General features: G+C 44.1%; 1 protein-coding gene across 3 annotated transcripts in view; it reads right to left on the bottom strand.

The window, feature by feature from the left end:
• The window catches only part of LOC140411143 (CSC1-like protein 2), a 326932-nt gene that overhangs the window by 84835 nt on the left and 215890 nt on the right, over positions 1-26207 (bottom strand). For all 3 annotated transcript variants that reach the window (XM_072500210.1, XM_072500212.1, XM_072500211.1), the window contains 3 exons: positions 6902-6939; positions 4452-4594; positions 1472-1523 (listed from right to left, as the gene is read on the bottom strand). In XM_072500210.1, coding sequence (XP_072356311.1) covers positions 1472-1523; positions 4452-4594; positions 6902-6939 — 233 coding nt within the window. The remainder of the gene's footprint in view (positions 1-1471; positions 1524-4451; positions 4595-6901; positions 6940-26207) is intronic.

Genomic DNA, 26207 nt, shown 5'->3' with positions numbered 1-26207 from the left:
CAGTAAGTGTTTGGACTAAAATAAATGGCTGGTTATGGGGTGGCACAGTAGCACAGTGGTTAGCACTGCTGCATCACAACACCAGGGATCAGGGTTCAAATCTGGCCTTGGGTGCCTGTGTGGAGTTTGCACTTTCTCTCCGTGTCTCCGTGGGTTTGCTCCGGTTTCCTCCCAGTCTAAAACATGCAGGGGAGCTGGACTGGCTATGCTAAAATTGTCCCTTAGTGTCCAGGGATGTTCAGGTTAGATGGTGTGAGCCTGGCTGGGGTGCTTTCAGAGGGTCTGTGCAGATTTGATGGGTCAAATGGCTTCTTTCTGCGTGAGTGAGGAGTTGCCATTTTAGTGATCACTACGCTGGAGGAGGAGAAAGAGAAACAACAGCTGGCAGGAGTTCACTGGTACCGTTCTGTCACTGGGTGCAGCAAATTACTAGAGGCAAAGCTGAGGGGAGAAGGATAAGACAGGGATACAAGGTTACAAGGTGACTAATCCCGCCACTTCCCAAACAAGGGTTAATTTCTGGTCTTTTCTCCCAGAAATACAGCATAACAATTTCTAGATTGAATTGGCCCAAAATGACTACGTCCTTAAGTAAATGACTGCGTCCTTAAGTGTTCTCCTGTCTCATTTTACACAGCACCAAAAAACCCCAACCACTACTTTTTAAAAAAATGCTTGACATATAGATACATAATACATCAAGGCAGCATTAGTGTCGGGCACCAATGAAACCTAGCAAAACTGGAGTTAATGGGAATCAGGAGAAACATTCTCCACTGGCAGGAGTCATACCGAGCATAAAGGAAGATGGTTGTGGTTATTCAAGACTAATCATCACAGCTCCTGGACATCACTGTAGGAGTTCCTCAGTGTCCTTGGTCCAACCATCTTCAGCTGCCTCATCAATGGCCTTCCCTCCATCACAGGGTCAGAAGTACTGAAGCAGTCAGGCTTGGGCTGATAAGTGGCAAGTAACATTTGTGCCACACAACTGCTAGGCAATGAATATCTCCAATACAGAGAATCCAGCCACCTCCAGATAACATTCAATGGCATTTGTTGGGCTCCCCCAACACTCTGGAAATTACTGAAGGAGTTGATCGCATACAGGGCAGTTGTGGAAAAGCAGCGAATCAGGATGCCCACGTCTAATAATTATTTCTCAATTCCTATTGGAAAACATATGCGATGACAAGAACACTGGAGAAGAGATCAGGTTCAACTGAAGCTCAACAATCCAACAGTTCTGGCACCCATGCAACTGAGCCCTAGTACCAGCTGCTACTTTCAGAATAGGAGGAGAGAGAAGGAAGGGGTTAGGGGTGGGGACAGTGTGGAGGTGGAAGGAAACAATTAAAAATAATAAAAAAGTATTGTGACAGGGCTGTTTTAAATTCTATATATAGGTTTTTTGAAATGCAATACAATCTTTGCTTTACTGGGAACCATCATTTAGGTTTAGGATGCATACCCAGATTTCAGGTTTGCTATAGTTGTCCGGCCAAAGCTGTAAGCGTTATTTTCTGAAAGAGAGAACACATTAATTTATTGTTGCAATTCAAAAGCTGTATCAAGCATGTAAACTCCTGCACATACCCATATGAGAAAATACATCTAGCCGAATAGAAATGTTTTTACAATAAACAGGACAAACATCATCTGAAATACAAGTTAACATTTCTAATGTGTCCTCTGTCTCAAGATAACAAAGAACAATACATCACAGGAACAGGCCCTTCAGCCCTCCAAGCCTGTACTGGTCATGATACCAATGTTTGCCAAAACCCTCAGCACTTCCTTGTGCCTTAACATCTTAAGACATGGGCCATTAAACACTTCTGACAAAGTGTCCAGCCAAACATGTTACTCTGTCTTCCTTGTATCCCCACCCAAGATACTAATGAGCTTGCTGTTCATTTGCAGTATCAAATGCAGCATTTTCTTCCAAAATTTCATTCTCTGTACTTTTATTCTCTGTGGTTGGAACTATCCAAGACCACCGCTCAAACCCAAACCCTCCATCTCAACAATGACAAAACGCTGTCCTGGATAAAGCTGGCTCAATGAACTGAATGATCATTGAATACTAATTCCTTGCTTTTTATTTGGTGCCAGTTCAGATGCAGCCTGTTCGAACTTGGTAGAAAATTCAAGTTTGATTTCATGCCAAAGTCTCGGCAGCTCTAGATCTGGAATAAACCAGATCCATCAAAACCAAGTCCACCATCTTCTGTATCTTCATCAGGATCTTTCCAGATTTTTTTTAAGGCAAAAAACTGGCAGAAAATATAGTTGGTTAAAATGACCAAGACCAATTGATTTCATGGTGATTAAATTTTTATGCCCACAGATAATCTATAGCCCACCGTAAATTTAAAAGCACTTAAAATTTCTTTTTTAGAGTACCCATTTATTTTTTTCCAATTAAGGGGCAATTTAGTGTGGCCAATCCACCTACCCTGCACATCTTTGGGTTGTGGGGGTGAAACCCACACAGACACGGGGAGAATGTGCAAACTCCACATGGACAGTGACCCAGAGCTGGGGATTCGAACCCGGGTCTGTGGTGAATGTATTATACCAATAAGACATCATTGTATCTGTACCATGCTTTGCCCTTGTATTTGTATCTGTGCTATGCTGTTGCCCTTGTGGGCTCCACCTATGGGCCATTGCATGGCATTATCCATAGGGGAACATGTTGGGGCATGTATGGGCTCCGCCCATGGCTCCTCCCCTTGAAGGGAGGTATAAAGAACAGTCGACTTGTAGGCGGTTCTCAGTATTGGATCAGTCGCAGGCAGGCACTGTTCTAAGTTGATTAAAGCCACGGTTTACTTCTTGTCTCGAGTGAATTGATGGTCGCATCAGGGTCTTCAGCGCCGCAATCCCAGTGCTACCCACTGCGCCACATGCCTTAAAAGCACTTTTAAGAAGAAATACACAGAAGGGAATTGTTCAGACTGAGCACATACATCAGTCTAACAACATTATGTAAATCTGTAAATTTGCATTTAATCCATCTTGTATAAATGGTTTTGTTCACCCGATGGCTATTTGATATAGGAGATATTCAAAACAATCAACTGGGGAAAATGTATTTTCTCAGGCAATACTCTGTGTCATTGTGTAATCAACCTAGTTTCCCCTTCCTTGCTGTCTTCTGAGGTAGGCAGAAAGGATGGCGGAACAATTTTCTTGGTTACCTTTAGTCAGAAGTGTACATGGCCAGCCCAGCGAGGGCGCACCAGCACATTTACACAACCTGCCTTCCATTTTGCAAATCTGTTTTCCATTTTGCACTTTCCCCATCCTGCGGCAGAGAGGAGCTTGGTGAGGCTGGAGTAGGGAAAAATAAGTGAACCTGTGCCCCTCTGCTTTGGCTTGAGACAACAGTCAGTGTCACCGTGCTAACCAGGACAGAATACTCCTAAAATCAGATGACAAAACACCTGGATGCACTTTCAAGAAGCGGGGGGGCGGGGGGTGATTCGATATTTCATCCTCCTCCAGTAGAGCACGAACAAAAGAAAAGCTTCAATGCACTGACTGGCACATCCAACACATTTGTTGGCCGTCTCTTGAGCTTCCGTTCGAATATTCGCACAAGCAGATCTCACTCGTTACACTTCTCTAATATTTCTTAAAAAAACTTTCTCAAGAGATGTTGGTGTATAAAGAGTGAGTAGCTTTTACACCACACCGCAGAATCAGAAGTACTCCACAGAGGCATCAACCTTAAAAGCTAATCACAGACAAAACTGTCAACAGTTTTGGCTGTACCTGTTCTTTTTAAAACAATAGAAAGGGGACCCAGATTTGGGTGGAAAAAGCACAAATTGATTGGTCTTGAATAAATTGTGTGTGTGTGTGTTCAGGGCTTGTGATATTTAACTGATACTGGGACTAAATTTAACTTCTAATCTTAAGAATCCAAGAATATTGGGTTACACCGCTATGCACTGCAGCTTGTTCTGGTCTCCAGAACGGTCGAGCCATTCGTGTGCAATGTACTCATGGCGATTAACAGGAAGGTACTGCTCCAAGACAAGAAAGAGAGAGATGCAGAGAGAGACTAGGCCTTTGACTACAAACAGCATGTGGAGGTCACATATTACACTTATGGGTGGAGCCAGCTGGGCTAGAGTCTCACTTCAGCAGCTGACATCCACTCACCTCTGTAACCTTCTTCAGATACAAGTACTTGCAAGGAGGTTGCCAAGTTTCTACCTGGATTATCTCCACAGTTGCATTACCCAAATGAGAACGTACATTGGACAAACATTGTTTGGATATAATCTATAATACAATTTTATACATCTCACACATATGTTTGCAACTGCAAAGTTAAAAAAGCTGCCCAATTGAGCACAGGAACAAAACTGATTAAAGTTTTTCAGTATTGGGTCAATATTCAGGGAGGATCAATATCTCTGAGGAGCAAGTCTCACCAAGCAGATCTCCTGAGAAGTTTACGGGTAACACTATACCCACAGACAGAACGCCAATGACGACAAGGAGCCCGACGATGTGACGCTGGAAGGACAAGTAATGGACGGCATCCTCGCCACATTTCTCTCTGATCTCTTCATCCCTGAACAATGTGGAGAAGAACACAGTTAATGGGTTCTGAGAGCTGAAATCAAAATGCCTTCGTATATTGAATGGGATCATGGGGCAATGCCAATTGCTACCACCTAGAGAGCGCATTCCGGGGAAATTGGAGGGTTATTCCAGACTTCTCTCGAACTTCTCCTAGGAAGTGGCTTCAGAGCAACACGATCAGTGGCTCAGAAGTTTGGTTGGAATAAGGGCTGGTGGGGATAGAAAAATCTTAGAGTGGCTATAGAGCACGAGGAATAAATTGGTGTCAAATAAGTCTCCGGTGAATGCCAGGCGTGCAGTTAGGGGTCATCGAAGGATGGAAAAGCAAGTAAATACATAAAAGCCATGCAAAAAACAAATGGAGAAATGCAAACCTTACTGACTTTGCCAGTGAAACAATCTCCAATTGCAAATCAAATACAAGGCACTGATTTAAATGTATTAGCTTCCATTAAGCTGCAGCTCGAGGAATTGATGTTTAAAAAACCTTCACCAGAACAAGTCATTCTGATTTAAAAAGTATTATCGAATGAAACTGGCAGCAACTTATTGGATATTGTAGGCCAACAACTACAGAGATTTTAAAATAAAAGGGTTTGATGGGGTAGATGAGCTATTTTCTCTGGTGGGGAATTGAGAACATTGAGGCTTAATTTTAAAATTGGAGCTAGGCTGTCCAGGAGTGAAATCGGGATGTACTTTTTCCCCCACACAAAGGGTCGTGGAAATCTGCCGCTCACTTGCCAAAAAGTATGTGGACGCTGCAGGATCTAAAGACTGGATCTAAAGACTGAGGTGGTCATTCTTTTTCTTTTATTAAGGAAAGGCAACAAGGGATATGAACTAAAGGAAGTCGTGGTACAGATCAACTAAGATCGAATCGGAAGATAGAATAGGCTTGAGGGGCTGAATGGTTGACTGGTGTTCAGGCAGAATATGCTCAGATAACAGTGCACAATTAGACGACTGAAGATTTTCTGCAAGTCCATCCTGTAGACAATGGTTACTGGGAAAATCCAGCAAGATTTATCTGGAAAATAAAAACAGTGGCTATGCTTTTAGCCAGCACAGCTTTAGGAATTGGAGATCTAGGACAACCAGCTACATACATGCAATACTTTCAGCTATCATGTCCCCATATTCAGTACTTAAATCTCTCCATCATCGGCTTTTAAAAGGCACCACACTTTATCAACCTCCCCAACCTCTCCTATTATCTGCTCACCTTCCACTACGCTTTGGATATTTGGTGAAAGGTACGAAGTGAAAAAGTAACTGGAAAACAGCGCAAAAAAGGCTGAATTTTCTTAGCAGACGTAGATCTCAATAGAAATACAGCTATTAACTTCAAGTTCCATATGAATGAAAAGCAGGAAATCAATGGGCTATAAAACTCTAACACTCATTGCATGTTTTTCCCTGCCCCAAATTTTTGAAAATGCCGACAATGATAGATAAAGATTTGAGTGAAAATAGATTCTTTAAGGATTTCAGGATGTGAATCAAATGGCCAATTAACAGAATAATAACAGAATAATAGAATAATAATAACAGAATAATAATAATTAGCAGCATGAGCAGAGTAACTCCTGAATGAACCACACAGTTTGCAGGCTTCCAAATGGAGAAGGTCACCATAGTCAGCAGATTTCTGCTTTTATATTTGACACTGACACTTTAATTCTGGTGAAATCAATCAAATACGGTTCATTTAAGGTTGGATATGGGATTCCAGGAAGCGGGGAGGGTAGCAGAGCTTGCCAATACTTGCACAGGCACCCTGCTGGATGGTTGGGAATTCTCAACAGTGATAGGTGTTGCTTGGAAATGTGCAATTTGCACAGGGATTTTCTATGCAGGAAAGTTTGGAAACCACCAATTTGCAATGTGGTAGGAGGGGAAAATAAAAAGAGTTCATTGCAAACCACAATAGTGATGATACAATGGTTTTATTGGTTTAGTGACCCCAAACTAACTGCAAGGAAGTCCTCTGCAATATGTGCCAGGGTAATTTTTACAGCATTAACTTTGTAGGATTCAGCATTAAGTGAGGAGTGTGTAGAAAAACAAAATGGACATGGCAGGTATACAGATAATAACCCAAGTAATATCAAAAACAGTGGTTACTTGCTGCAGGATCAGGAGAATATTCTCCATTACTCTTGACCCAAGTCAATAACATGATGAAATTTAAATTATTTACAAAGTTAATAATCTTGCATGACTACAGAACGCCAACAAATTAGATCTCAAAATGCATTATACAGTAAAAATTATATTCCAAATTAATACTCACTTTATTCTGAAGATAGCTGTTAACCACGAACAAAAGCCCTGTAAAATAGAGAGATGTTACAAGTACATGATGCAGCAAAGTTACTATTACGATCCCAGAACAGACCCCAACAGTGGCTAGGATGCTGGACCGAATATTTAATGTGCAGAAAGAATAATTTGCTCCAGGATTGACTGCACGGAAAAAAATAGGGCTTTGGTATTTCCAAAACAAAACCTTTATCATAAATACAATTTTTTACTTTTAACTTCACACCTGGAAAAGAACAGCTTACAATTACCCCTTAACAAAACTGTACAATATCCCATTAAACGACAAGAAACATACAGCTCTTAATCCAGTTTAAAATTAGCAGAGCAGAGTAACACTTGCAGTACAGAACAGATTCTGGCTCTCGCCAGAATCCCTTCAGATTCTGGCTGAATACCAAACAGCTGCTTCAATTCAGTTGTTTCAGTCTATTTCTCGTCTTCAGTCAAGAATACTTTGCTTTTAAAATATAGATTTTTAAAATTTAGAGGACCCATTTCTTTTTTCCAATTAAGGGGCAATTTAGCGTGGCCAATCCACCTACCCTGCACACCTTTTTGGGTTGTAGGGGTGAGACCCATGCAGACATGGGGAGAATGTTCAAACTTCATACGGACAGTGACCCGGGGCTGGGATCAAACGCGGGTCCTTAGTGTTGTGAGGCAGCAGTGCTAACCACTTAGCCACCGTGCTGCCTCCCTGCTTTCAAAGTATTACTATTCTTTTTTCCCTATCCTACTGTGGTCTACAAAATACAAGGGTTGCGAGATCAGACTTCACTTCCAAAAGCATTTTCTCCAAAGCCTTGTCTCTTTCCCTAAAGTTGTCCCGAAAACTGCTACTCTCCACAGCTTATCAAAATAGGGCAGCACGGTAGCATTAGGGCAGCACGGTAGCATTGTGGATAGCACAATTGCTTCACAGCTCCAGGGTCCCAGGTTCGATTCCGGCTTGGGTCACTGTCTGTGCGGAGTCTGCACATCCTCCCCGTGTGTGCGTGGGTTTCCTCCGGGTGCTCCAGTTTCCTCCCACAGTCCAACGATGTGCAGGTTAGGTGGATTGGCCATGATAAATTGCCCTTTGTGTCCATAATTGCCCTTAGTGTTGGGTGGGGTTACTGGGTTATGGGGATAGGGTGGAGGTGTTAACCTTGGGTAGGGTGCTCTTTCCAAGAGCTGGTGCAGACTCGATGGGCCGAATGGCCTCCTTCTGCACTGTAAATTCTATGAAAATGTCTCTCTGCCTTCCTTGGCTCCCTCCAGCAAATGACTTCATCTTCTCTCTCTCTCTCTCTTTCCCCCCCCCCCCCCCCCTCTCTAAAGGAAAACAAGAATTATCACTGCAGGCTGCAAAACCACAGCAACTCCCCAGGGACCTCCCCAGTAAAACCACAGTCTATTAGCTTAGACTAAAAAACACATTCCTTTGTCAATTTCACCTGCTATCCCTGAGCAGCAAAACAAAATGCTTTTTAAAACCATGATCACTGCAGAACAGAAATATTTTAAAACAAATACATTCTAACCCCAGGCCTTCATTTAAAAAAATATTTTCCAATTAAGGGTCAATTTAGCATGGCCAATCCACCTACCCTGCACATCTTTGGGTTGTGGGGGCTGAGACCCACGCAGATACGGGGAGAATGTGCAAACTTCACACGGACAGTGACCCAGGGTAACTCCAGGCTTTTTACTCATAAAATTGCCCACTACATTTATAACCCAATTTTCCTAACATCTTCCAATCGTCAAACCTCCCCCTCCCTTAAAAAAGGTTAGATGGCTTCATTTTTCTAAAACATCTTTAATGTTAAACATTTCTTATTATATACAACTTCCATTCTATATGACATACTGTTTTACAATTTTAAACAGGCAGACACCACATAAATATAGTCCATTTTAGACTCCTCACATGTCACAGTTGTGAAAAGCATCAGCAATCATGGTTTCTTTCAGGCAGATTCTCACACAAGTTCTGTATGAGTAGTCTTGGCATTAACAATCAGACTTGTGGTCTCTATAGGCTGCAGCAATTTTCCTAAAGCTGCTTGAAGACGGGTTCCCACATTTCGTGCAAGCTCTTCAGCCCCCGGATCCAGTATTCGATCACTGATGATGCTCTATGTCAAATGGGTTCCAGTCCTTCATCTGTCCCTCCTGGCCAGATAAGAGTATCATCAGCTCCTGTGTCACTACCATGACAGGAATTTGGCTGCTCCTGGAGCTCCACAGTTCCTGCATTTTCTTTCACTAATGTTTTGCTTTGCAATTAATTCCCTCTTGAAGTTGTTGTCGTTCCTCTTCTAGCTCATGCAGACGACTGCTGGAATGCTGTAGTTCCTGTGCAATTTGATGCTGGATCTCAGTTTTCTTTCTACCTTTCCAAGCTAGCTTTCTCCTCTGTGTAACATACAGCTAGTACCTTCTGCTTGATGAGGTTCCAATGCAAGCTGCTCCCCAGCCTTCAGCTCTTCGTTAGCTTTGTCAAAGGGCTCTGTTTGGCGCTTATGTAAATCAGCCATTTCTGTTTGTCCCTGTGCTAACTTTAGTGAATTGAGCCAATATTTCCCATGTCTACATCATACATAATAACATTTGTACTTCTCAATTTATTCCCACATAGTTCTAGAACTGTGACTGTAATAGCTCTTTTAGGTCATTTTGATCTTCCTTCAGCAGGTAACTCAATAATTTATCCCAATTTTTTAAATACTTCCTCATTATTCAATTTAATTTGGAAAATGTTGAATTTAGAATTGTCTGGATTTCTCTTCTCCCTGAGCTACAACAACTAACACTTCCTCCTTCTTTCCTTCTCTATCAAAATACCTTTTGAGCATATTAACATGACAGTTTTCCTTCTGTCTGGTGTTCTTATCAAATAATTAATCTCTCAATTTCCTATCAATTTGATAAGGCCTACTATATATTACTTTTAATGTTTCACCTACCATTGGTAACGGTGCTAGTACTTTCTCTCCACTAGCAAAACTACAAATTTTTGTTTTCTTATCTGCCTATTTATACATCACATGTTGCAATAATTTTAAAAGGTTTCGCAGCCAACTCACGAGCCCTAGTTAATCTCTCCCTAAAGTCTGACACATGGTCCAACAATGTAGTCTCCGACCGCTGATTCGTCAATTTCTCTTTGATCAATTTAAGTGCTCCTCTCACCTCAAAAGTCAATTCAGATGGACTGAATTTAGTTGATTCATTAGGTGCTTCCCCAATTGCAAATAGTGCAAATAAAATTCCTTTATCCCAATCCTCTAGATAATCCTGACTATTGACCCTCAACATGGTCTTCAGCTTCTAATGCCCCTTGTGATTCCGGATGATACGCCATTTACTTTATTCCTAAATTATCCATAACTTCCTTGACTAACTCAAGACATAAAATTGGATCCCTGTATCTGACTGAACTTTGTTTGGTCGTCCATATCTAGTAAAAAATGTGGTTAACTCCTCTACCCTCTTAGATGTAATGTTTCATAATGAAACTGCCTCTGGAAATCTAGTAGACACACTCATTACGGTCAACAAATACGGATACCCACTTTTTGTTTTAGGCAGGGGTCCCACGTACTAGGACCCAAGTAAAAGGTCCTTCAAATGCTGGAATGGATAGTTAAAGGTTTGATACTACCCGAGGTTTCCCTATTACCTGACATGTGCGACATGTTCATCAAAATTCAACTACACCCTCACAGCCCACTCCAATAAAAATATTTTTGTATTTTTGCTTGGGTTTTCCTTACCCCTAAATGACCCGTTACTGGAACCTCATGCTCTACCCGCAAAACTTCCTTTCTATAACCCACTGGTAATACCATTTGATGAACTTCTGCCCATTTCTCATCAGCTTGAATATGTAACTGTCTCCATTTTCTCATTAATACTTTATTTTTAATGTAATAACACTCTGGTATACACTCAGATTCCATTTAGTTATATGATTTCTGATACAAGGCCATAATATATGTTTTCTGATATAAGACCATAAGACATAGGAGCAGAATTAGGCCAATTGGTTAATTGAGTCTGCCCCGATGGCTGATCATAGCAATCATGGCTGATATTTTTCCTCATCAGAGATAACTGCTTTATCGCTGAATCTTTGTTGTAATTCAGCTTGCTTGTACTAAGGTTTGATCTACCACCTGCTCTTGTTCTTTACTAACCATCTGATCAAAGAACCGTCCACCTTCCTATCAGCACTCAAGTTCACTTCCTCCTATCTCAACTTGTGGCTTTGTTATCTGCTTACCACATAATCAGGAAACACTCTGGGTATATTTCTTGCAACATCTCATTTGTTTGACTTTCCACTGGCTTTTCAACCCCAGTAGGCTTCAGTCCCACCTGTGATCCAGCTATATCGTCATCTAGGATAAATTGTGCCCCGAAAAAGGTAATTTTTCCATTACTCCTACTGCCATTTCACTTTTTACCAGACTCTTTAACTTACCTCAACATAGTGGCATACTATTGCTCTCACCACAAACTCCACATATTACCACCTTTTTTGGCAATACTTCATCCAAACTACATATCTACTTATCTCTCACCATTAAAGATTGACTTACTCCCGTACCCCTTAAGATCTTGATCTTATCTAGTCCACCCTTTACATGTGAGTAAACCTTACCTTCACAAATAGAATCCTTAAAAAGTTCAGGTACCTGCTTATCTACCAACGTCTGAACAGGCTGTACACTCTGTTACACTCACTGGGACAATGGTTTCCACTTGTTTTATCGAGTCCCTCTTCCCAGTGCTTTCCTTAAGCCACTAACACTGCAATTTCATATGTCCAACTTTATACAATGAAAACACAAGTTTTCTCATCTCTCATCTACCACTGACATAGGTTTCCTTTTTACTCTGAGGCACAATCTCCTTCAACATCACCAATTAAACCTCCTTTGCACTGACCATCTGTGAATTTCTCATTTCCCAAGTTTCTATCCTTCACAGATTGAAATTGATGTTGAAAATCAAACTTTGCTTTATGAACTAATTCAAAATCATTGTCCATTTCTGCAGCCTGTCTAGCAGTTTTAACTCTTGGCTCTTCCACATGAGTTCTCACTACTGCAGGAAGTGAATCTTCAAATTCTGCCAAAATAATAATATCCCTAAGAGCGTCATACTTTTGGTCTATTTTTAATGCTCATATCCACCTATCAAAACATAGTTTCATTCTTTCAAATTCTATATATGCCTGACCGGTTTCTTTCCTCAGATCTCTAAACCTCTGTCTGTAGGCTTCTGGCACTAGTTTATATGCACTCAATGTGGTTTTCCTCATTTCATCATAATTCCTCGATACCTCCTTGGATAGTGAAACAAAGACTTCACTAGCTGTACCTACCAACTTTGTTTGAACCAACACTACCCACATGCTCTTTGGCCAATTCATGGTTTAGCCACTTTCTCAAAAGGAGATGAAAAAGGCTTCCACATCTTTCTCACCAAATCTTGACAATGCTCGAAAATATTTAAACATATCCCTATTAGCATTTGATGAGGAAGCATTTCTTCTTCCTCTAGACGTTCCTCAGCTTCTGCCTTTAACTTCAACCTTTTAAGTTGATGCTCTCCTTGCAGTGCCAGTGTCTGAAGTTCAAATTTTCTTTTTTTCCTTATCCCTTTGCTAATCTTTCCATTTCTTTTTTTTTTTAATAAATATTTTATTGAAAATTTTTGGTCAACCAACACAGTACATTGTACATCCTTTACACAACATTATAACAATACAGATAATAATGACCTTTTTTATATAAACAAAAAACAACAAATAAATAAATATTAAATAACAAAAATGAAAACTAGCCCTAATTGGCAACTGCCTTGTCACAGGCTATACCCCCCCCACCCACCCACCCCCATCCCCCCCCCCCCCCCCAAAGTCCTGGGCTGCTGCTTCTGCCTTCTTTTTTCCCCCCATCTATCTTTCCGCAAGATATTCGACGAACGGTTGCCACCGCCTGGTGAACCCTTGAGCCGACCCCCTTAGGACGAACTTAATCCGCTCTAGCTTTATGAACCCCGCCATATCATTTATCCAGGTCTCCACCCCCGGGGGCTTGGCTTCTTTCCACATTAGCAATATCCTGCGCCGGGCTACTAGGGACGCAAAGGCCAAAACATCGGCCTCTCTCGCCTCCTGCACTCCCGGCTCTTGTGCAACCCCAAATATAGCCAACCCCCAGCTTGGTTCGACCCGGACTCCTACTACTTTTGAAAGCGCCTTTGTCACCCCCACCCAAAACCCCTGTAGTGCCGGGCATGACCAAAACATATGGGTATGATTCGCTGGGCTTCTCGAGCACCTCGCACACCTATCCTCCACCCCAAAAAATTTACTGAGCCGTGTTCCAGTCATATGTGCCCTGTGTAATACCTTAAACTGAATCAGGCTTAGCCTGGCGCACGAGGACGACGAGTTTACCCTGTTTAGGGCATCTGCCCACAGCCCCTCCTCGATCTCCTCCCCTAGCTCTTCTTCCCATTTCCCTTTTAGTTCGTCCACCATAGTCTCCCCTTCGTCCCTCATTTCCCTATATATATCCGACACCTTACCATCCCCCACCCATTTCTTTGAGATGACTCTGTCCTGCACCTCTTGTGTCGGGAGCTGCGGGAATTCCCTCACCTGTTGCCTCGCAAAAGCCCTCAATTGCATGTACCTGAATGCATTCCCTTGGGGCAACCCATATTTCTCGGTCAGCGCTCCCAGACTTGCGAACTTCCCGTCCACAAATAGATCTTTCAGATGCGTTATTCCTGCTCTTTGCCACATTCCATATCCCCCATCCATTCCCCCCGGGGCAAACCTATGGTTGTTTCTTATCGGGGACCCCCCCAATGCTCCGGTCTTTCCCCTATGTCGTCTCCACTGTCCCCAAATCTTCAGTGTAGCTACCACCACCGGGCTCGTGGTGTAGTTCCTCGGTGAGAACGACAATGGGGCTGTCACCATAGCCTGCAGGCTGGTCCCCCTACAGGACGCCCTCTCTAATCTCTTCCACGCCGCTCCCTCCTCCTCTCCCATCCACTTACTCACCATTGAAATATTAGCGGCCCAATAATACTCACTTAGGCTCGGTAATGCCAGCCCCCCCCTATCCCTACTACGCTGTAAGAATCCCTTCCTCACTCTCGGAGTCTTCCCGGCCCAAACAAAACCCATGATGCTCTTTTCTATCCTTTTAAAAAAAGCCTTCGTGATCACCACCGGGAGGCACTGAAACAAAAAGAGGAATCTCGGGAGGACCACCATCTTAACCGCCTGCACCCTCCCTGCCATTGACAGTGCTACCATATCCCATCTCTTGAAATCTTCCTCCATCTGTTCCACCAACCGCGTTAAATTTAGCCTGTGCAATGTGCCCCAATTCTTAGCTATCTGGATCCCCAGGTAACGAAAGTCTCTTGTTACCTTCCTCAACGGTAGGTCTTCTATTTCTCTACTCTGCTCCCCTGGATGCACCACAAACAGCTCACTCTTCCCCATGTTCAATTTATACCCTGAAAAATCCCCAAACTCCCCAAGTATCCGCATTATTTCTGGCATCCCCTCCGCCGGATCCGCCACATATAGTAGCAGATCATCCGCATATAAAGATACCCGGTGTTCTTCTCCTCCCCTAAGTATTCCCCTCCATCTCTTGGAACCTCTCAGCGCTATCGCCAGGGGCTCAATCGCCAGTGCAAACAGTAATGGGGACAGAGGACATCCCTGCCTTGTCCCTCTATGGAGCCGAAAATATGCCGATCCCCGTCCATTCGTGACCACACTCGCCACTGGGGCCCTATACAACAGCTGCACCCATCTAACATACCCCTCTCCAAAACCAAATCTCCTCAACACCTCCCACAGATAATCCCATTCCACTCTATCAAATGCTTTCTCGGCATCCATCGCCACTACTATCTCCGTTTCACCCTCTGGTGGGGCCATCATCATTACCCCTAACAGCCTCCGTATATTCGTGTTCAGCTGTCTCCCCTTCACAAACCCAGTTTGGTCCTCGTGAACCACCCCCGGGACACATTCCTCTATTCTCATTGCCATTACCTTGGCCAGGACCTTGGCATCCACATTTAGGAGGGAAATTGGTCTGTAGGACCCGCATTGTAGCGGATCCTTTTCCTTCTTTAAGAGAAGCGATATCGTTGCTTCCGACATAGTCGGGGGCAGTTGTCCCCTTTCCTTTGCCTCGTTAAAGGTCCTCGTCAGTACCGGGGCGAGCAAGTCCAAATACTTTCTGTAAAATTCAACTGGGAATCCGTCCGGTCCCGGGGCCTTTCCCGTCTGCATGTTCCTAATTCCTTTCACCACTTCTTCTACCGTGATCTGTGCTCCCAGTCCCACCCTTTCCTGCTCTTCCACCTTGGGAATTTCCAGCCGATCCAAAAAATCCATCATTCTCTCCCTCCCATCCGGGGGTTGAGCTTCCTACAATTTTTTATAAAATGTCTTGAACACTTCATTCACTCTCTCCGCCCCCCGCTCCATCTCTCCTTCCTCATCCCTCACTCCCCCTATTTCCCTCGCTGCTCCCCTTTTCCTCAATTGGTGTGCCAGCAATCTGCTCGCCTTCTCCCCATATTCATACTGTACACCCTGCGCCTTCCTCCATTGTGCCTCTGCAGTGCCTGTAGTCAGCAAGTCAAATTCCACATGCAGCCTTTGCCTTTCCCTGTACAGTCCCTCCTCCGGTGCTTCCGCATATTGTCTGTCCACCCTCAAAAGTTCTTGCAGCAACCGCTCCCGTTCCTTACTCTCCTGCTTCCCTTTATGTGCCCTTATTGATATCAGCTCCCCCCTAACCACCGCCTTCAACGCCTCCCAGACCACTCCCACCTGAACCTCCCCATTGTCATTGAGTTCCAAGTACTTTTCAATACATCCCCTCACCCTTTGGCACACACCCTCATCCGCCATTAGTCCCATGTCCATTCTCCAGGGTGGGCGCCCTCCTGTTTCCTCCCCTATCTCCAAGTCTACCCAGTGTGGGGCATGATCCGAAATGGCTATAGCCGTATATTCCGTTCCCCTCACCTTCGGGATCAATGCCCTACCCAACACAAAAAAGTCTATGCGCGAATAGACTTTATGGACATAGGAGAAAAACGAGAACTCCTTACTCCTAGGTCTACTGAATCTCCACGGGTCCACACCTCCCATCTGCTCCATAAAATCCTTAAGCACCTTGGCTGCTGCCGGCCTCCTACCAGTCCTGGACTTCGACCTATCCAGCCTTGGTTCCAACACCGTGTTAAAGTCTCCCCCCATTATCAGCTTTCCCGTCTCTAGGTCCGGGATGCGTCCTAGCATTCGCCTCATAAAGTTGGCATCATCCCAGTTCGGGGCATACACGTTTACCAAAACCACCATCTCTCCCTGTAATTTGCCACTCACCATCACGTATCTGCCCCCGTTATCCACCACTATAGTCTTTGCCTCGAACATTACCCGCTTCCCCACTAATATAGCCACCCCCCTGTTTTTCGCATCCAGCCCCGAATGGAACACCTGCCCCACCCATCCTTTACGCAGCCTAACCTGGTCTATCAGTTTCAGGTGCGTTTCCTGTAACATAACCACATCTGCTTTAAGTTTCTTAAGGTGTGCGAGTACTCGTGCCCTCTTTATCGGCCCGTTGAGCCCTCTCACGTTCCACGTGATCAGCCGAGTTGGGGGGCTTCCCACCCCCCCCCACCCCTTGCCGATTAGCCATCATCTTTTTCCAACTTCTCACCCAGTTCCCACGCAGCTGTATCTCCCCCAGGCGGTGCCCCCCCAGCCCATCCTCTCCCGTACCCACTCCCCCCTTTCCCCAGCAGCAGCAACCCAGTAATTCCCCCCTCCCGCTAGACCCCCCGCTAGCGTAATTACTCCCCCCATGTTGCTCCCAGAAGCCAGCAAACTCTGGCTGACCTCGGCTTCCCCCCGTGACCACGGCTCGCACCGTGCGACGCCCCCTCCTTCCTGCTTCTCTATTCCCGCCATAATTATCATAGCGCAGGAACCAAGCCCGCGCCTCTCCCTCGGCCCCGCCTCCCATGGCCAACGCCCCATCTCCTCTCCCTCCCCACCTCACCACCTGTGGGAGAAAGAAAAGTTACCATACCGCAGGATTAGAACATAAAACCCCTCTTCGCCCCCCCCATTCGCCCCACCACTTTGTCCAAACGTTCTTTTTCATAATCCACTCATTCCAGTTTTTCTTCTACAATAAAAGTCCACGCTTCATCCGCCGTCTCAAAGTAGTGGTGCCTCCCTTGATATGTGACCCACAGTCTTGCCGGTTGCAGCATTCCAAATTTTATCTTCCTTTTGTGAAGTACCGCCTTGGCCCGATTAAAGCTCGCCCTCCTTCTCGCCACCTCCGCACTCCAGTCTTGATAAACGCGGATCACCGCGTTCTCCCATTTACTGCACCGAGTTTTCTTCGCCCATCTAAGGACCATTTCTCTATCCTTAAAACGGAGGAATCTCACCACTATGGCTCTGGGAGTTTCTCCTGCTCTTGATCCTCGCACCATAACTCGGTACGCTCCCTCCACCTCCAACGGACCCGTCGGGGCCTCTGCTCCCATTAACGAATGCAGCATCGTGCTCACATATGCCCCGACGTCCGCCCCCTCCACACCTTCAGGAAGGCCAAGAATCCTCAGGTTGTTCCTCCTTGCGTTGTTTTCCAGTGCCTCCAACCTCTCCACACATCGTTTCTGGTGTGCCTCCTGTATCTCCGACTTCACCACCAGGCCCTGTATATCGTTCTCATTCTCGGCTGCTTTCGCCTTCACGACCCGAAGCTCCTGCTCCTGGGTCTTTTGTTCCTCCTTTAGCCCTTCGATCGCCTGTAGTATCGGGGCCAACAACTCTTTCTTCATTTCCTTTTTTATCTCCTCCACGCAGCATTTCAAGAACTCTTGTTGTTCAGGGCCCCATATGAAACTGCCACCTTCCGACGCCATCTTGGTTTTTGCTTGCCTTCCTTGCCGTTGTTCCAAAGGATCCGCTGCAATCCGGCCACTTTCCTCTCCTTTTTCCATCCGTGTCCAGGGGGAACACCCTCCTGGTTTACCGCACGGTGTTTTTAGCCGTTAAAATTGCCGTTGGGGCTCCTATCAAGAGCCCAAAAGTCCGTTTCACAGGGAGCTGCCGAAACGTGCGACTCAGCTGGTCATCGCAGCACCCGGAACTCAATCTTTCCATTTCTACCTCAAACCCCCTCCTTACCATTTTCTTTTGAAAAGCCCCCTTTTCCCCTTTCTGCCCTCTCTTTTCCCCTTTCTGCCGCCATTGCCAATCTTAACTTTGCATCTATTTCCAATTTCTTCATTTCTATTTGTAATTGAATTCTATATAACTTTAATGATCCAGATTAGGTCTCTGGCAAATTTAAATATTGAGCTATGGCTGGTATTATCTCTACCTTTTTTTAATCTCATTCCTTTTGATAAGTTTAACTGCAGCTTCTCCGACAAACCCAAAAGTTGTTTTAGTCTCCCCTTTGTAAACCATCCCGAGTAATCGCTTCAACACCCAGGAAGATTTTTGAAACAAAGAACCATCTCCAGTTACTCCCCATTTAAATTTAAAAACCTGAAACAAAGCAATCATTCCACACACACTCACTAATAATCCCCAAAGACAAACAAAGAATTATACTTAACAACCCCGACGAGCCCCTACTATTATTAGGATCCCAGAACAGACAGCAACAGTGGCTAGGATACTGGACCCAACCCCAATATTTTTAGTTTATTTTAAGGCTTTGCTGAAAGGCTAAATCGCTCCAGGAGTGATCACATGAAAAATATAGGGGCTTTGGTATTTCTAAAACAAAACCTTTATTGCAAGTACAATATTAAACTTTTAACCTCACCCTCGGAAAAGAGCAGCTTAACACTACGCAATTTATTTTTCTTTATTTGCTCATGGGATGTGGGTGTCTCTGGCTGGGCCAGCATTTATTGCCCATCCCCGAGAGTATTTAAAAGTCAACCACATTGCTGTGGGTCTGGAGTCACATGTAGGGCAGGCCAGGTAAGGATGACGGATTTCCTTAAATTTTCCATAGATTTTCCCTAAAGGACATGAGTGAACCAGATGGGTTATTTTTGTGATAATCAACGCTGATGTCATGGTGATTACTGGACGTCTAGTTTCAGATACGTATTGAATTCAAATTCCACCATCTGTCCCGGTGGGATTCTAAACCAGGTCCCCTGGCTTTCTGGATTACTAGCCCAGTGGCAATACCACGACACCACCATCGCCACCACCCCCAAACAACAACACACAGTTCTTCATCCATTTTAAAATTAGCAGGACATATACTTGTGGTACAGAACAGATTCTGTCTCTTGTCAGGACCTCTTTAAACTCTGGCTGAATGTCTTCAAATAGCTGCTTCAACCCGGTTGTTTGCCTTCAGACAAGAATGCTCTGCTTTTAAAATATTTCTATTTCCCCCCCCTATCTTACTGGGAAAGAAAACTGCCTTTATCGGTGGTCTAAAAAATAAGAATGCTTCACTTAATAATAATAATAATAATCTTTTTGTCGCAAGTAGTCTTACATTAACACTGCAATGAAGTTACTGTGAAAAGCCTCTAGTCGCCACATTCCGGCACCTGTTCTGATACACGGAGGGAGAATTTGGAATGTCGAAATTACCTAATAGCACGTCTTTCGGGACTTGTGGGAGGAAACCCGAGCCGCCGGAGGAAACTCACGCAGACACTGGGAGAACGTGCAGACTCCACACAGACAGTGACCCAAGCCAGAAATCGAACCTGGGATCCTGGCGCTGTGAAGCCATGGTGCTAATCACTATGCTACCACGCTGCCCTTCCAAAAGAATTTTTTCCAAAAGCATGTTCTCCAAAATCCTGTCTCTACAGTTTTCTCCAAAACTACCGCACTTCACAGCTTCTCAAACGGTGTCTCTGCCTTCCTTGGCTTCACCCAGCAACTTATCTCTTCTCACCCAGGCAGAAAAAAAATAAAAGATCTCTGCAGGCTGCCAAAACATCATCTCCCCAGTAAAACCACAGTCCATTAGCCTAGACTGAAAAACATATTCCATCATTAAGGTTCACAAGAATGATCCCTGGAATGAAGAACTTGTCATATGAGGGAGGTTTGAGGAGGGCAGCATCTCAGACTAAAGGGACAATCGTTTAAAACAGAGATGAGAAGGAATTTCTTCAGCCAGAGGCTGGTGAATCTGTGGAACTCTTTGCCGCAGAAGGCTGTGGAGGCCAATTCACAGAGTGTCTTTAAGACAGAGATAGATAGGTTCATGATTAATAAGAGGATCAGGGGTTATGGGGAAAAGGCAGGAGAATGGGGATGAGAAAACATCAGCCATGATTGAATGCGGAGCAGACTAGATGGGCTGAGTGGCCTAATTCTGCTCCTATGTCTTATGGTCTTATTAATTTCATCTGTTATTTCTTAGAAGCAAAACAAAATACTTTTTAAAACCATGACCACTGGGGAACTTCCGGTGACGGCGGGCGGGAGGCAGCCGCACACTGGAGGGCTCCTGCCCGGGAATAGAAATTTTGGGATTTTAACACCCGGTCCCAGGGGCAACGGAGCCTGAAAAAGTTGCAAGAAGGCACAGGGAGGAGAAATGTCCAAGCTTGGGAAAAAAAACAGCCGTGAAAAAGGGGGTTAATGAAAGTCCGCCGGTGAGTGGAAAAGTCAGCGCAGGAACTGTAAGGAAAGAGGAGGCTGCAGCACCAGGGAAGGCTGCATCACTCACAGCAGAAGAAATGACCAAAGTGATGTGTGGAGTTTGGAAAACAGTTCACAAAGAAGATGGAAGCGATGAAGAAGGAGATGGGGGCGGTATCGAAAGTGCTGGTGGAGGAGGCGATTGCCCCGGTGAGTGCGGCGGTATCAAGTGCAGCAGCGGAGGTGCAGGAGCAAGGTGAGGCACTGAAGGAAGTGGAAGAGGTATTATCGCAGCACACTGATCAACTCACCTCGATGGGGAAGGAGCTTCGGAGAGTGACAGAGATCAGCAAGGGTCTGCGAGCCAAACTGGAAGACGTGGAAAACAGATCCAGGCGGCAGAATCTGAGCATCGTGGGCCTGCCCGAAGGGGTGGAAGAGCCGTGGCCGACGGAGAATTTTGCCACGATGTTGGCAGAGCTATTGGGGGAGGGGGACGATCCCTCACAATATGAACTGGATGGGGCTCATCGGTCGTGGAAGCCTATACCAAAGGCGAGTGAGTCGCCAAGAGTAGTAACTGTGTGTTTCCGTAGGTACAGCGTGAAGGAGAAGGTCCTGTGCTGGGCAAAGCAGAAGCGGGTGGTGCAGTGGACTGGAGCTGGTATACGCATATACCAGGACTTTACGGTGGAGCTGGCAAGGAGGCGGGCTGCCTTCAGCCGGGTGAAGAAGGCACTGTACATAAACAAGGTGCAGTGCGGCATAGTATATCCAGCTAAGTTGAGGGTGACCTACAAATCCAAGGACTTTTATTTTGGGACAGCGGAAGCGGCGGAGGAGTTTGCGAAGGCAGAAGAACTGTGGCAGAATTGAGAAATGGGACTGAGAGCGGGTTGTGTGTTAAGTAATGGGTTAAGAGACATCGCAATTAGTTGTCTCATTTATGTTAAGTATCCATTAATTGACACTGATCTGTAAAGGGGCTTCAGGTGGCCTCTGTCAGGTGATGTATAGTTAGAGTTTTGTGCAAAGGCTATTAGAATGAAATGAGTTTGTGAAAAAGGAACAGAACTTTAGACTCTTCATATCACAGCAACTAAAACGTCTAACAATTGGTAGCATAGGATGGTTGCTGTGTAAATGTGAAGGATTTAAAGATACAACTTTTCCAGATCAAACCAAGGAGTGAGGGAGGAAAAAAAAAGGATATATGGCTGAACCGAGGATAAAGATGGCTGAATATGACTATCCTCCCTTATTTTCTGAAAGGGAATCGTACGACCAATGGAGAAGTGCAGTAATTATTTGGACTAAGGTAACTGCTTTGGGAAAGAGAAAACAAAGTATGGCATTGGCTCTTTCTTGACCATATGGCAGTAAAATCCGAAACAAAGTGCTTTCTGAGCTGGAATTGGAAGAGTTAGACTCAGAAGAAGGTCTGGAGACTTTATTACATTATATGGATAAGATTTATAAGAAAGATGACTTGTTAAGTGCGTATGAAGCATGGTCGGATTTTGATAAGTTCCGGAAAATGGAGGATGTCTCCATGGAAGACTATATAATGGAATTTGGCAGACTATATAAAAGGCTGCAGAAACACAACCTGGAATTTCCATAGTCTGTGTTGGCCTTTAAATTCCTTGACTGTGCTAGAGTGAGCAACATGGATAGGCTCCTGGTTTTGACAGGAGTTCAGTTTACTGATAAGGATACCTTATTCGAACAGATGACAAAAGCTTTACAAAAGTTTCTGGGGACACATTCGATTCCGATGGCTGTGATGACTGAAATAGGTCAGCCTGTAATAAGGAAGATACACTACAAACAGGATGGCGAAATCGTATGGCTACGAACAGGGCTCAAGACTATAAAAGGAGACCGAGACAAGGAAATTAAGAAGACAGAAACCCAGTTAGAACCTACAATAGGAAGATGAACCCCAGAGATGCACGGGGCATGATAAATCGATGTTTTAGATGTGATTATGCTTTCAACTGTCCAACTCGTTATGATAGAGTTTTTGAAGCGACACATGACACGGAAGAGTCAGAAGAGGAAAAAGATAGTGACCAGAAAGAAGGCATTGTCCTATTGACAAGCAGTTTTACGCCGGTAATGAGGGTGTTGGTTGCAGAATCCTTCAACTGTGCTGTATTGGACAGTGGCTGCACATCTACTGTGTGTGGAATTGACTGATTAAAATGTTACCTGGACTCTTTGAATGCTTAAAATCGTAACAAGGTTAAGGAGTTTGAAAGTTCCACAAGTTTCAGGTTTGGGGATGATAAGTCACTGAAAAGAGTGGTGGTCCCTTGCAATATTGCCGGAATGAATCATTTCATTAGCACGGATGTTGTATCAAGTGAAATACCTTTGCTTCTGAGCAGACCGTCGATGAAGAAAGCACACATGAAACTGGATATGGAACAGGATAAGGCAACTGTTTTTGGAAAGATGGTGGACTTACAATTTACACAGTCGAGACACTATTGTATTCCATTACTGACAAATAATATTTAAAGTAGAGTAGTTAAGGATGTGTTAATGGCAGTTGAAAATGGGACTTTAGCTGATAAAAAGCTTGTGGTCTTAAGGGCAGCACGGTAGCCTTGTGGATAGCACAATTGCTTCACAGCTCCAGGGTCCCAGGTTCGATTCCGGCTTGGGTCACTGTCTGTGCGGAGTCTGCACATCCTCCGTGTGTGCGTGGGTTTCCTCCGGGTGCTCCGGTTTCCTCCCACAGTCCAAAGATGTGCAGGTTAGGTGGATTGGCCATGATAAATTGCCCTTAGTGTCTAAAATTGTCCTTCGTGTTGGGTGGGGTTACTAGATATGGGGATAGGGTGGCGGTGTTGACCTTGGGTACGTTGCTCTTTCCAAGAGCCGGTGCAGACTCGATGGGCCGAATGGCCTCCTTCTGCACTGTAAATTCTATGTAAAACTGCATAGGCAATTTGCACATCCGTCTCCTCGGAGGCTGAAAAATGTATTAAAAGATGCAGGGGTAAGGGATGACGACTATACTAAACTGATAGAACAGGTTAGTGACCGCTGTGAAGTTTGTAGGAAGTACAGAAGGACACCAGCACGACCAATAGTAACCCTACCTTTGGCCAGGGATTTTAACGACATTGTGGCCATGGACCTTAAGATCTGGGATAAAGCAAATAATATATTTATTTTGCATTTTGTTGATTTAGCAACCAGATTTAGTCAATCAACGATTGTACGAAGTAAAGAAAAGAGAGTAATTCTGGATCAAATCATGGAAAAATGGTTAGGGACAGGAATGGGTCCACTGGCAAAATTCCTTACGGACAATGGGGGAGAATTTGCTCATGATGAGTTTAGGGATATGTGTGAAAACATGAATATCAGAGTTATGAATACGGCTGCAGAAAGCCCATTTAGTAATCGTGTCTGTGAAAGAAATCATGCTGTCATCGATGACATGCTTCGGAACATTTTGGCAGATCGACCAAATTGCAGGCTAAATTCAGCTTTAGCATGGGCAGTACATGCAAAGAATTCATTGCAGATGGTTGGGGGCTATAGTCCTTATCAATTAGTGTTTGGTAGAAATCCTAAAATTCCATCCATTTTGGATGACCAGCCTCCAGCTTGGGAGGGGACTATAATTAGCTCTGGTTTTGCTGAACATTTAAATGCATTACATAGCAGTAGAAAAGCTTTTTTGGAAGAAGTCTCTGAAGGAATTCGCAGAGCTTTAAGACATAACGTACGGCCATCAGATGCCGATTTTCAGCAAGGAGGCATGGTATACTAGAAGAGAGACAATTCTAATGAATGGAAAGGCCCAGGGATAGGCATAGATGGCAAAACTATTATTTTGCAACATGGTAATCAAACTGTTAGGGTACATTCATCAAGGATAATGGGTACAGATTACAAATTTTCAAATTTAGACAGAGCAGACAGACATGACGAGGAACCAGAGTCATTTTAAAGATCTTCTTGGCTCTATTAGCCTCAAAGGCATGGGAATGCAAATCTATAGATATAAAAACTGCATCAGCTCCAGAGAGACATTTTTCTCCGTTCTCCTAAAGAAGCAGCTAACACAGAAGGGGTACTCTGGAAGTTGAACAAATGTGTATATGGATTAAATGATGCATCTAGAGTCTGGTATTTTTCGGTAAGGCCAGTTTTGTTAAAGTTAGGCTGTTGCCAGTTGAAAGCAGATCCTGCAATGTTTTACTGGCACTATAAAGGAAATCTTTCTGGCATTTTTATGACGCATGTCGATGATTTTTTGTGGGGTGGGACTAGTGATTTTGAAGCTATTGTAATCTCTGGTTTGAGGAAAGAATTCAGGGTTGGAAGTCAGGCTTCCGGTGCATTTAAATATATTGGACTGGAAATTGGACAGACTAAGTTAGGGGCAACTTTACGTCAGCAATCTTATTTGGAAAGCATCCGCCCAATAGCAATTAGTCGTGGCCGAGTTTCACAAAAAGATGCAATGGTTTCAAAGACAGAAAAAGAGCAACTGCAAAGTTTAATTGGGCAACTGAACTGGTTAGGTAGACAGACTAGACCGGACGTGAGTTTTGATGTCTTAGAGTTGAGTACAAAAATGAATGATCCCCAAGTGGAAGACATAATAAGAACAAATAAAGCGTTGGCCAAACTAAAAATGCAGGAGTGTGTTTTGAAGTTCCCGGTTTTAGGTGACCGTAGGCACTTGAAACTCAGTTTATAGTGATGCATCCAACGCAAATTTATGTGATGGGGTTTCAAGCGCAGGAGGTTTTATAATTTTCCTTTTGGGGAACAATGGTAAATGTGGCCCGCTTGTGTGGGAAACAAGGAAAATAAGGAGAGTGGTAAAAAGCACTTTGGCTGTTGAGACGTTAAGCCTTGTAGAGGCGGTGGATATGGCCTTTTATATAGGTATGATATTGACCGGAATTTGGGGATTAGGGTAATATACCTATTGACTGTCACATTGACAATAAATCCCTGTGGGAAAATGTGCACTCTACAAAAAGTGTCAATGAAAAGAGGTTACGAATAGACATCGTAAGTTTGAAGCAGATGCTGGACAGAGGGTAAATAACAAATATTAAATGGGTCGACAGGAGCTATCAACTGTTAGACTGTTTTACTGAAAGAGGGGCGAGTTCACAGAAACTTTTGGATATTGTTAATGAAGGGCGCTTGTTTCTGTGACTGTTTTTTTTTCTTTCTCGTCCAAACAAAAAAAAGGGGGAAATCATGTGTGTTTTTGAGTTTTGAAATTTTGTTTTCACCTAATTATTATTTTTTTCTCCAAGGAAGGGGAGACTGTTAAGTAATGGGTTAAGAGACATTGCAATTAGTTGTCTCATTTATGTTAAGTATCCATTAATTGACACTGATATGTAAAGGGGCTTCAGGTGGCCTCTGTCAGGTGATGTATAGTTAGAGTTTTGTGCAAAGGCTGTTGGAATGAAATAAATGTGTTTGTGAAAAAGGAACAGAACTTTAGACTCTTCATATCACAGCAACTAAAAGGTCTAACAATGTGTCCCGATGTAGCCTCATTGTGGTGAAT

The sequence above is a fragment of the Scyliorhinus torazame genome, chromosome 4, assembly GCF_047496885.1.
Source record: "Scyliorhinus torazame isolate Kashiwa2021f chromosome 4, sScyTor2.1, whole genome shotgun sequence".
NCBI lineage: Eukaryota > Metazoa > Chordata > Chondrichthyes > Carcharhiniformes > Scyliorhinidae > Scyliorhinus > Scyliorhinus torazame.
Note: the sequence above shows the minus strand (reverse complement) of the source record. Positions and strands in the feature narration are given on the sequence as shown.